The following is a 12756-nucleotide window of genomic DNA, read 5'->3' as shown; positions in this document are numbered from 1 at the left end:
TCCTACCGGGTACCCATTTAACACCTGGGTGGAGGTTGGCAAGTGTAGATTAATTGCCACAGGATGCAAGGCATTGACGTCATCACACCACTATCTTGGAGGTTGAAGCCATTGCCTTGCATGCTTTGGTGATCTATAGCTGGCGCATCTCTGACAACCCAGTTTATGTGTATTCCTGTATCCTCTGAGAGAGGGCGCTATGAGATTATGATGTCATATGCATAAGGTCTATAAGAACTTTTATAGAATGGGTATCATGCAGAAGGTACCCCGGTAATTACCGGTTTTATGGCCAGCAATGCATCCTGTAATGCTAGCCATGCTTAAGTAATATTTATGCATAGTTGTAGAAAAAAATAAATTTTGAGCCGAAAAATTCCACCATTGTATAAAACAAATGATGCACAGGTTTGTGCATCAGTAGTGCTAGTTGTAGCATGCGGTAACTATGGAAACGGGTCTATACCCACTTGGCTGCACTTTGTGGGTTTTACAGTTCCATAGATACCTTATTCTCACAAAACCCTACCGATACGCTCATATCTGTGCATTATTTGTATTGTATTATTATTGTTAGTATATCAACTAAATCCCCTCTACTTCCACCTTTCATCTGTCTCTTGACTGTCACAGGCTGGAACCCATGTTCGGAGGAGAACGGAGGATGTGAGCAGTTGTGTCTCTCTCACCCCAACGAAACTAGCAATGAGTGGGACTATGTGTGCGGATGCAGCACTCACTACACATTAAACCCAGACAACAAAACCTGTTCACGTAAGTCAAACATTCTCTTAGGAGCATTTTATGAAAGGACTTGTTGGACATTTTGTCTGACAAACTCTGTAATCAGGCAGTTAACATAGTAACATTGCTTCTCAGCCAATCAAACTCAAAGAAAGTCAAATCTGTCAACTTGTTGAACAAAATATTTGATAAAAATGCACCCCCTCCCCTGGTGTCATATTTTTAAAGAACTGATAATGCTATAGAAGATAAGACTGTTGTATTGGAAAGTTTCTTTTGTGATGATATGTATCTCAAATTTATTTATCATGATAATGAGTTTACGTACACCAGGGTCCTGTTGTACAAAGAGTTACGATTGATCCGATCAATCGTAACTCTATGGAAATCCATTAGTGTCGTAATTTTTTCTGCGGAAAATTTGCACAATGTCCTTTTTATGCAAAGAGAAGCACAGTGAATTTTCAAGAAAACATTGAATGCATGAATATGCATCACAGCTAAATAATATTTTGATCAAACATGCATAATAGATGTTGACATTGCTGGCCATCCATAGATGCGATTGATCGGATCAATCGTAACTCTTTGTACAACAGGGCCCAGACTTTGAGTTGTAAATAATAAACGAAGTGTGATGAGAGCCAAATCAAAGAATGATGCAGTATTCCCAGTTATTTGCTTGAACTTTTGTCATCAATTGAGACTTCTTTGGAAGCTATGTCTGAAAAATTCAGGAGGATATATAGATATACATGTATGTCAGTATGGCAAATAACTACAATTTAGTGCAGATCGGTGGTTGGCAAAATACAGTATAAAAATGAATCTTACTAGTATTGTCTAGTCTAGTTTTGCCGATAGTCATCATCTACAGGGAGTCACTGTTAGTGTAGGTGTCGAGAGGACAGAAACTACATGGAATGCTCAATTAGATGACGATAGTGCTAGGAGGAAGGCGAGGGCAGCGTCTTATCAGCAGATGTTTCAGTGGCAACCTCCATTTCTGCAAATTGTTCTATAGACTTGTCAATACATATCTACAGCCACTCTAGAAATTGTAATTTTAAGCGTTACACGATTGTATTTTGAGACAAATGTATGCTGACGATTACTAGTAAAATATGATTTTTTTTCCTTTTTGCCCAACAGCTCCAGAGAAGTTCCTCCTGTTCAGCCAGCGCAACTCCATCAGTCGTATAACCTTTGACTACAAGGATAGTCCGGACATCATCCTCCCGATCCACGGCGTCCGCAACATCCGACGGATCGCCTACGACTTTGACGAGAAGCGAGTTTACTGGATAGACAAGAGCAGTAATGATATCAAGAGGGCGTATGATAATGGCATTGAGGTAGGTTTTAGTTAAATGACGAGTCCATCCGAACAAAGAGTTGATTTCAATAAAAAGAGAAAAATCCAACAAGCATAAAACTGAAAATTTCACCAAAATCGAATGTGAAATAAGAAAGTTACGATATTTAGAAGTCATATGCACATCCTTGTCGGTATGCAAATGAGGGGACTGATTAAATACTTTTGTATTTAATTATCTGAAATATTCTATTTTTCATTCCTCATTGTTCTGTGAAACAAAGTATTTTCCTGAGGCTAACATTAATCTCTTTTTGCTCCTAAAATTTGCAACAATCATTCATTTTCTGTTTCGTTTCTTACTCTAAAAAAATTGACTGTGGATATAACACAAATAAAAAAAAGAACTACATGTATTTCAACCAAATATTGCTAATTTGCATGTTTGAAAAATTATTTTTCTCTTTTGTGTTGCCAATTTGGTAGTTCAAGCTAAACTCAAGAGCTTGCATCATGCAATGATTTCCACAGAAAGTCTTTAAAATCATATTAAATTAATAATAATATTAGCCGTATATATCCAGGGTAGCCAATTAAGTTCAGAACCACTAGATAACGAAGCGCCCAATGTGTCATTTTACAGGGATTTTGTATGTGAAAATTTACACCCAGCTTAATTCATCCCTTTTTTTGTATGCAGCAACGTACCTTCATTGCCAATCCTGGCGGGGGTGCGCCCTTTGAACCCACAGACATGGCCATCGACCCTTACAGCCGCCTCCTCTTCTGGACATGCGCCAATCAGAGCACGATCAACGTCACGCGGCTCAACGGCTCGGCAGTGGGTGTGGTCGTAAGCGATAAGCTTCAGAAGCCACGCCTCCTTGCTCTTATGCCGGAGAAGGGGTAAGTAAACAGATAGCCAATACCTTCATATAGGAATTGTGACAAAGATATATATGTAAGGGTGTTTTATTTTTGTTATACATATACCAAGCTACTGAGTTGGAAATTCGAGAATTTCTTCAAGAATTCTGGCAGCAGTCCGACGATCCAAGGCTGGTCAAAATTGCTGTCGGGCCAGTAACTATTTAAAAATAGCCAGATTTACTGATATGATGCAAATCTTTTTTTCTTTTCACTGAATAAATAATCATGTTTGCATATATTCCATCCCAGAATGGAACCTTCTTGGTGAGGATGTCAGAAATTCTAAAGACGTAGGAGTATTCAAACTCAAACTTGAAAGTTTGGATATCAACACCCTTGTCTCCAAAGCACACTACCAAAATTAACTGTGTTTAGCGCTTGACCCCTAAACCCAAACGTACATGACAACCATATGCTGGTGATTGTACGTCAACGGACAGATACGATATTTAGGATGAACATTAATTGTTAATGATATTATTATATTTGAATAGGTTGGGCAAGAGAAAATCATATCTGTACAAATGTGGAGGAAAATGAGTAATGTAGCAATTTTTGGCCTCAGTGTTCCAATTTGTGTAGATTTCTTGAGTTTCTGGCTTTATAGGGGTGAAGTGTGAGAGGAAGCATATTCTGAAAAAAAATCCAAAGAAATTCAGTTGTTATCATTATCTTCTTTCCCACGATAGGTTAATGTTTTGGACCAACCACCGTCTGTTACCGAAGATCGAACGTGCTGCCCTCGATGGCGAGGACCACATGGTCATCGTGACGGAGGGTCTAGGTCGGCCACGAACCCTGACTGCTGATTATCGCAGTGAGAGGATATATTGGATTAGTCAAGAGCTGGATTATGTCATTAGTACTACAATCACAGGTGATTTTCAATTTCCAATACCCATTTCAAATTCCAATGTCTAGTTTCCAATTCCAAATGTCCTTTCAGTTTCAATTTTCATATAGATTGTTACATCAGGTTCAATCACATTTGCATTTCAAATTTCAAATCTAATGTAGATTCAAATTCACACTCACCATATGTAATTAAATTCAGTATTGGATTTCAATTTTCATTTCAATTCAATTTCAATACACTTCAAGTTTGATTTCAATTAAATATGAATTTACAATCTTCCATTTAAAATATGTAATTTACCATTATGAATTTCAGTTAAATTTTGTTTGTCTATTTTACACTTATTTCTCTCTGTGTTGGTGCTCTGTTTATCACATCTTGGTCTTAGGTTCATCGAACCCTCTTACCAGGCATGAACTTCTTTGTTCGATTGCTTGATTAGAAAATTAATTTCAACTTGTTGAAATAGTCCATGGAATGGAATTTAAAAGTTGAAACTTGAAAATTGAATTCTTTTTCACATCTGCAGGCAAGGAAGTGCTTAGATTGACCATTTAGTTAGCAGGTCCAGTTGGTCTGACCATTAATAATCACTGGATTTTAATTTTTAAAATTTGAATTGTTTCCAAAATTTCTGCTTGCAGGCAAGGATGTGCTAAGACTGACCGTTGAGTTAGCAAGTCCAGTTGGTCTGACCATCATGGATGACTATCTCTACTGGGTTGACCGTAAGGCTGAGGCGGTCAAGCAAGCAGACAAGCTGGATGGAAACAACCAGTACAAGGTCAAGGGTCAGATGGTGAGCTTGACCGATGTCCTGGCGGTTGACGGCAATTTGATAGGTGAGAATTCTTCCATCCACTTGTGGGCAATAAAAGCATTATCATTGAACAATTTATACATATTACAAAAAAGGAAAAAAATGAAAGAAGTGTGAATGATATAGGAGATGGCCACTTACCAAAAATATTTTGAAGGTATATTTTTTTTATTTATATTTTATTATCATTTTAATTTTTTATCATTGTGTTCTTTAGAAGACCATCCATGCCTTTTTGACAACTACGGATGCTCTCATCTGTGTATCATCTCACCCGATGGGGGCGCTAGATGCTCCTGCCCTCTCAACTTGGTCCTGGACGAGGACGAGAAGACGTGCGTTGAACCGCCGACCTGCGCACCGGACGCCTTCAGCTGTGTGTCGGGGAACATTGCATGTATCCCGATTGGCTGGCGCTGTGACGGGTTCTCAGAATGCGAAGATGCCAGTGATGAAATGGATTGTGGTATGTGTTTGTCTGAGCTATTCTGAACTGCAACAGCAAAAGAAATAGAAAAAAGGAGAACTAACACAACAACCAAATTTTTAATCATTCATTTATTACATGTACAGTCAAATCTATCTTAGCATCCACCTGTGTATTGAAAATTTGTCTTTTATGGCCACCATAACTTTCTCTCATTTGTAAGGTGTATTCTTCTTCTTTAATTAGCTTCAAAGGGCTCTGCAGCCTCTCTTGAAGATAGAAACTGTCTACTTGAGATCGATGGTCACTTCTTGTATGCCTTGGGTTTCCTTTATTGACCAATTTAACGATATCTAATTAAAAAAAGAACTTTATATATTTTCAGGTACAGTGTGTTTAACTGAATAACATGTTATTTGTGATTATCTCCAACTGATAAAGTTGCAGTATTTTAGTCTTATTCAAACTGTGTGTGTATCTGTGTTAGTGGTTTTCAGTGTGGTGATTTTTCAGCGTAGATTGCAAGATTTCACACAGATTTAGATTTATGTAAATAATCCAGGGCTAGACCTACCATAATATGGTGACTGACAATTAACTTTGATTTTAAAGACTTTCTGATGAAATCATTGTTTTGCTGAAACTACTCATCTTTAGCTTTAATGATCAATCTTGGAAAAAAAATGATGAACCACAGCATTTATATTGTGCCATGTTTCTGTCAAAACATTCAAAGGTGCTTGCTTATTCAATTACATTAATCACTACACATCTGCTGAAACAAGTGAGGTTTGAGGGACGATTTGAAGTCAATTTCAGATTGAAGAGTTACCAACTACCCTTAAAGAAACCTAAACTTTATTTCATCTCTTCTATACAGTCGAATGTGATGTTGGCGAGTTCAAGTGCAGCGGGATCCAGTGCATCGCTCTTTCTCTGCGTTGTGACGGGAAGCCCGACTGTCTCTACGGTAACAGCGATGAAGAGCAGTGTCCGCAGTGTTCCAACCCGCAGTCTTTCCCTTGCCTGAATGGTCAGTGTGTGGTCAAGCAGGGTACGGAATGTGATGGGATCATCGACTGTGTGGACGGGAGCGATGAGCACGCTGGCTGCTGTAAGTCCTCTCTTTGTATTATAATGATGCTACTCAACCCGGGGGGGGGGGGCACTCAACTATATTGCGACCATAAAACTTGTTAAAATGGTACTTTTTGCTGATCATGGCATATCACTCACATGACACATAAAGGTGTCAAAAAGGCTAAATTGGGCAAGAAGGGTAGGGATGTGGGGTTTTAGCATAGATTTCACAAAGTAAAGTTTTGTGTCTATGTACCAGATTTAGATCTATGATGATATGGTGACAGTTACCCTTGATTCTAAAATCTTTGTAATGAAATTGTTCGCTCCAGCTGCAATGGTTAACCTTATTCTCTTCAGCTTTCATTGGAAATACATGCATTTTATCACATGATCAACTTTTTACCAGGATAAGTATCAGTTGTAACTTACTTGCAGCCTTCTTTAAACAACAAAATCAAATATTTCCTTTCAATCTTTTTCTCTCCAGACCTATCACCTAGCGACATACCACCCGGCTACACCCCGCACGGCGGGAGAAGGATGAACACCGCCCTCGTTGGTACGTTGGTGGCAGCCTTCTCCCTGGCCATCATGGTGATCGGGACCTTCTTCCTGTGTCGGCGACGTTGCATCCAGCAATCAGGAAGCCAGGAGGATTATGGGACTCCGACCGACCAGAACTTCTCGACAGTCCTCATGTTGAATCAGCTTGGCAAAGAACACATCACCCACAAATACCTCAGTAAGCTTTCAGGATTTGGGATTTTTTTTCGATAGTTGGGGGAAAAAATGTATCTTGTATATATTATATACAGTGGTGCTAAGTAGTTAGTGAACCCATCATGGAAATGAGAAGATTTCAAGTGTTCAAGTTCTGCCATGTTTTTAGATATTTTATTGAGAAATATTTGTTTTGGGGGGTTAGCTGAACACTCAGCATGAAGGAGTGTATTTTCTGGTGGGTTGACTAAGTTTTTACCATCACAGTATATACTTTTGTTGGTAAAGTTTCAACCACAACTCCAACCTAACTAAATAGCCTTTCAAAGAACATATCACAAGCAAATACTTCAGTAAGTTGTCAAGTTGTGCCAATAGAATATGGGAAGATTTTTCAATTGTTGGATAAAAAAAATTATATTTTGGGGTAATAAAGTTTCAATAATGGATACTTGCGTTTATCTGAGATTTTCTGGTTTTATTCGTATTTGCCTCTCTTCACATAGGTGGAGTGAATGGCTACCTAGTAGGAAGGAATTTTTCTTATGCTTGAGCAGCTGGTCAGGGTAAACTGCTTAAGCTGGGGTAAAAGTATGCAGCACTTAAAAGGGGAACTGTGTGTGGTCTCTCATTGACTGTGTGCTATACATATATAGTCTTAAAAATACCTTTTCAGATATATACTTATACTACAGATAATAAATTGACCTATAATTGTATTTGTGTAGAGAAACTAAAATGTTTTGAGAGGAAAAGTAATTGTTTTGCTACTTGGTAACATAATTTTAACAGTGTAAATGTATTGAGTAGTTAATTAGCATGTTATCATTCAAGTGGGTCTATATTACTAGACTACACTAGCATTATGGGTCAGGAAACTTGGCCAGGTATGAGTAGTTGAGGACTCAAGATGGCGTTATTGGTTCGTATCTGCTTTAAAAACAACATAATCAGGGCTTTTTTTTAATGTCACTGAGGAACATAAAGATTGGTATATTCATAATCCCTCTTCCCCTCCCCCACAGATTCGGGAAGACCCCACCCCAAGTCCACCAACCTCAACTCCTGCTCATCCAAAGTCTCGCCGAAGAGCGGGAGCGGAGGGGAGAGCAGCACGTGTTTCTACGAGCGCAACCTCCCCACGGGGGCCTCCTCCTGCTCCTCCGAGATGTTCAGCTCGACGGGGACCAGTAATTACCCCAAGGAGACCCTCAACCCCCCTCCCAGCCCCGCCACGGAGCGATCCCACTGCACCACGGAGATTTACTATGCCCCCGTTCCCAATCCATCCCTCAGTAACTTCAGACCTTATAGGTAAGTGATGCAGTTGGAATAATCAAGGACCATTTCATGATCCAGGTGGGTGTTTCATAAAGCTGTTCGTAAGATACGAATGACTTTACGCACGACTGGTGATCTTTTCTTATGCTATAGGATATCTCTATGTAATTGAGTTATTACATAAATAACATTTTCCAGTCTTGCGTAAAGTCGTTCGTAACTTTACGAACAGCTTTACGAATCACCCACCTGTTTGTGTGTTCTGTTCACCTTTGCATGAGGTTTGGTGACCTTTTCTTCATCTTGTGTACTAAATCAGATTTTAAATAATTTTAGTTTTGGGCTGAGGTTGTACCCAGTTCAGGTCATTTTATTTCATGCAGCCATAATGAAATGTACTTTCCTAGGATGTATTAATAGAAACAAAATACCCCTCCCCCATTTTTTTTATCTCTCAAAGTTGAAGGAAAGGAAGATTTACCATGTTTGGTGAAATATGAAATTCTTTGAATAATATTATACAACTCAAACGAGTGAAACATATTAAACTTGTAATACAGGTATTGATAGTTCTTTCTTATTATGCAGTCAAGCAAAGATCTGGTAACAATCTTTTGTTTTCTCTTTATGTTCACCCTTGCAGACATCACAAATTATATTCCACCAAATATATTCCACCTCCGCCGACGCCGTGTTCGACGGACATCTGCGAAGACAGCGAGCCCTACTCAATGGGAGGGGCCGCAGCCGCGCCGCCAGTGCCGCATCATAAATACACAAACATTTCAAAATCACGGCGGAAAAAGGGCAAGTACAGCCATTCGAACATTGCCAATCCGGAGGCGGTGAACTATGATTCTGAACCCTATCCGCCCCCGCCGACGCCGCACAGCCAGTACTTAAGCGACAATTTTGACAGTTGTCCGCCGTCGCCGTCGACGGAGCGGAGTTTCTTCAACCCGTACCCACCACCGCCCTCCCCCGCCACGGACTCAACGTAGCACAGAAAGAAAGCACAAAAGAGACTTTATATTTTCTACATGCACTTGGAAGATTTTAATAAACGGGTTATTTCATCGAGCGGAGACCATATCGCTTCTGGAAAGTCTTTGAACTATGACCTACATGAAGAAAGACAGTTGACCTCTAACCTACTTTCATGCAAAAGGTCAAAGAACTTTATGAGCGGTCGAAGGATATGAGATTTTTATTGCACTGACTGGGAGAGCCGGCCATGACTATTGTTTATATTAAAATCTATATCAGGGATATACATATATGATATATATATTTTTTTTGTTTTATATATTGTATGCTGGTGGGAAAAAGACCAAGTTTGGAAGCGTTGTAACCAGCACGAATTCAAGCATCTCAACTAAGCAAGTTTATTTATTTCTCAACTATGTGATTTTACTTGTAATGCACCAATGACAACTGCTAGCTACCCGCTGTGAGCATCCGTCAATTTGATCAGTCCTGCGTTTGATACATCGTTTTTTTGTTTCGTCATCGTTCGTTGAATTGAATCGTCAAATTTCCCTTGGAGAAAATCGTTTAAATTTTTCAAGAATGTACTTGCTTTTCATGTGGATAAGGATTTGTGTCGCACCAGGATGTATTTTGGAAAATTCTGTCATTGCATCCAACTGTGTTATTGCAAATGTAAGGAACCGACCCATCGTGAGCATTTGCTTTCATCCAATCACGTACAAGGATTTCAGTAGCTTATAACAGCGAGCATCCTACAAATCTCGGGGTGTTGTGATTGATACATCATTTGAGATTCATCATCCTCAGGTTCCTGTCATGTTTGTTCACTTACTGAGAAAATCGATAAATTCAGGAGTATGCTCACTTATCGTCTGGATCATCATCAGCGTGTCAGCAAGATTTAAAGGAAATACAAACTAGCAGCAGTCATGTATAGCACCAGCTCAAGTCCTCAACTACACAAATCTGACCAGGCTTCTTACCCACAATCCAGTATTCTTAGCAGAGTAGTCTTGTAATACAGACCATCATAAAACTGTGTAAGTTACAAATGACTTCATGCACGACTGGTGATCCTTCCTAAATGATATCCTTATGTAACTGATTTACATGTAGCACTTCAGAACATGTTCCAGTCTTGCTTAAAGTTGTGCGTAACTTTACGAAAAGCTTTTTTATGAAACACCACCCCGGAATGATAACACTCTAATTCGTAAAATGTTCCCAAGATGTTTATAGCTGAGTGATTACCAAAGCAGGTTATAGCAATCAAATACCCACCTCATATGAAAACATAGAAAGGAGAGTCAATGAACAAAGATGTACTTTTTATTTTCACCCAGTACTAGACCTCATAAAAACCACCTCAATCTTTATCTTTAATCACGAATGTAATTTTGTTCTTAAATATGCACTACTTAGAGAGTTGCCAACTATTACCAATTTTCAGTCATTAGTAATGAAAAGAAGAATACTAATGATTTGATGCAGAATACTTATTTCCAAAGTTTCAGTTTAATGTTCTGTCCTACGCTATTTCTTTGAAAATACAAATTTCCTCATCAATTGATTTTCAGCTCTTAGAATACTGAAATGTTCTTATTCAGGTCAATAGGTCTGTACTTAGATTATATTGTAGGTTATAACAAGAATGTGACGTATGTTGGCGGCATTCTAATATTCTGTGGTGCTGTATTTTGTTATCTTTTTTTTTTAAGAAGACACGAGGTAAAAGACTTCATGTCATTGAGAACATGATTACAGATCAAGCCCATAATAGTAAAAAATGTGTGATTATGGAAATATTTTTAGACCGTTATATGAGAGAGATAGAAAGAGAGAGAGAGAGAGAGCAAAAGGGGGGGGGGGCAGGAGAAGAGGAGAGACACATACACACCAAGAAAAGGAAAAGAGATCCACTCTATATGAAATTAGTGATGCTCCAAATCTGATCCAAACAAAACTTCACAATCGAGAATTGTTAGAACAGTTTCTAGACATATCACCAGAAATATATTTGGGGTATATTTTTGCCCAGTTCTGTATTCATTGATCTCCCTTGAAATATCTGTTTTGTTAGACTAGTAATATATGAGCTTTACTCCATTCATTATTTATTCCCAGGGCAGCCGAGTTTTCGACATTTTTGTTGCATCGGTATCATTATATTATTATTCATTTTGAAGATTGCCTTCTTGTTTTTACATTTTCTCAGATCCTTGTTGCGTTCTTCCTCCCCTTGGCAATCTTTGAATATATATTCAGTTCTTTTTTCATTTCTTTATATCTTCTTTTTTGGGGTTTTACCTCCGATTCATGTTTCTTTTGAGTCTGTCTTTCTTTTTTTTAAACCTGAGAGTTGCATATCTCTCTCCAGCTTTCCCCTTCTCTCCCTCTTGTCCCTGTTCTCTTCCATCAGATAAAGCTTTCATTCTTTTTCCACACCTTTACTTTTTGCTTCCTTTAAGAAAAATACTTTTTTCATTTAACACCTATCTTCCATGCACACACCTTTGTTTTTTTGTATTTGTATTCACATTATGACCTGACAATCAGTCTAATATTTTTGTTATGTGATGAAAAATAAAGTTATTACCGTGAAATTCTGCGTTTCTGATTTCCTAGACCTTTTTCACATTAACGGATTCAGAAATGCGTATTTTACAGTGCCCTTTGTTTGGTTGCTATAACCGAGAACAAAATAATACTAAAAATTGCTACATGTATGAATGTTAAGTTTTATTCATTATTTCTAAATGAAATAATAAGATTTTTACATTGTTCTAAGAGCTAGACACTCTTTTCAACACTCTTTATTCTTCCTCCTCCTCATTTGTTTTCTTACTAAACTTTTATAACTTGAAAATAATCAGTGATCACCCCCAACTTATTAATAATTATGAGTACTAGGAGGACACCCCTATAAATTATTTTCAGTACACTCTTTGAGAAGTACATTTTTTAGTACTAAAGCTAGGTTGTATGTAATTATTAAATGTTGATGATTTGCCCCTAAATATATGTCTACCTCAGAAATTACGGTGAATGATTGTAGTTGCAAATTCTATTTGGATTTCCCTTCAGCTATTGAAATCAATGGTTATTTTGCAATGTGGATGAATAACTGAGTTTTGGTCAAATACTTGCAGACTGATCATTACTTTGGAGTAAAATTATGGAGACAATATCCCCATGGTAAAGAAGTGAATTGAAAGATGTTAAAGGACAAGTTCACCCCAACAAAAAATTGATTTAAATAAAAAGAGAAAATTCCAACAAGCATAACACTGATTTTTTTAATCAAAATCAGATGTAATAAAGAAAGTTATGACATTTCAAGTTTCGCTTAATTTCACAAAACAGTTATATGCACATCCTGGTCTGTATGCAAATGAGGAGACTGATTACGTCATCCGCTCACTATTTCTTTTGTATTTTATTATATGCAATATGAAATATTCTAATTTTCTCCTCATTTTGAAGTGAAACAACAATTAATTCCTCCCTGAACATGTGGAATTACCATCGTTTAATACGATATGGTTTAGTCAAGTTGGTCCTTATTATCAAATCTGTAAAAAACGAAATAT

General features: G+C 37.9%; 1 protein-coding gene across 1 annotated transcript in view; it reads left to right on the top strand.

Moving 5' to 3' along the window:
* The window catches only part of LOC121421396 (low-density lipoprotein receptor-related protein 6-like), a 71056-nt gene extending 58600 nt beyond the window's left edge, over positions 1-12456 (top strand). Inside the window, exons 14-23 of the mRNA XM_041616096.1 lie at positions 634-774; positions 1897-2099; positions 2760-2965; positions 3679-3866; positions 4490-4687; positions 4883-5131; positions 5973-6206; positions 6663-6917; positions 7921-8209; positions 8820-12456. Of these exons, the coding sequence (XP_041472030.1) occupies positions 634-774; positions 1897-2099; positions 2760-2965; positions 3679-3866; positions 4490-4687; positions 4883-5131; positions 5973-6206; positions 6663-6917; positions 7921-8209; positions 8820-9177 (2321 nt within the window). The 3' untranslated portion in view covers positions 9178-12456. The remainder of the gene's footprint in view (positions 1-633; positions 775-1896; positions 2100-2759; positions 2966-3678; positions 3867-4489; positions 4688-4882; positions 5132-5972; positions 6207-6662; positions 6918-7920; positions 8210-8819) is intronic.
* Positions 12457-12756: the final 300 nt, after the last annotated feature.

The sequence above is a fragment of the Lytechinus variegatus genome, chromosome 9 (genome assembly GCF_018143015.1).
Source record: "Lytechinus variegatus isolate NC3 chromosome 9, Lvar_3.0, whole genome shotgun sequence".
Classification (NCBI taxonomy): Eukaryota; Metazoa; Echinodermata; class Echinoidea; order Temnopleuroida; family Toxopneustidae; genus Lytechinus; species Lytechinus variegatus.
Note: the sequence above shows the minus strand (reverse complement) of the source record. Positions and strands in the feature narration are given on the sequence as shown.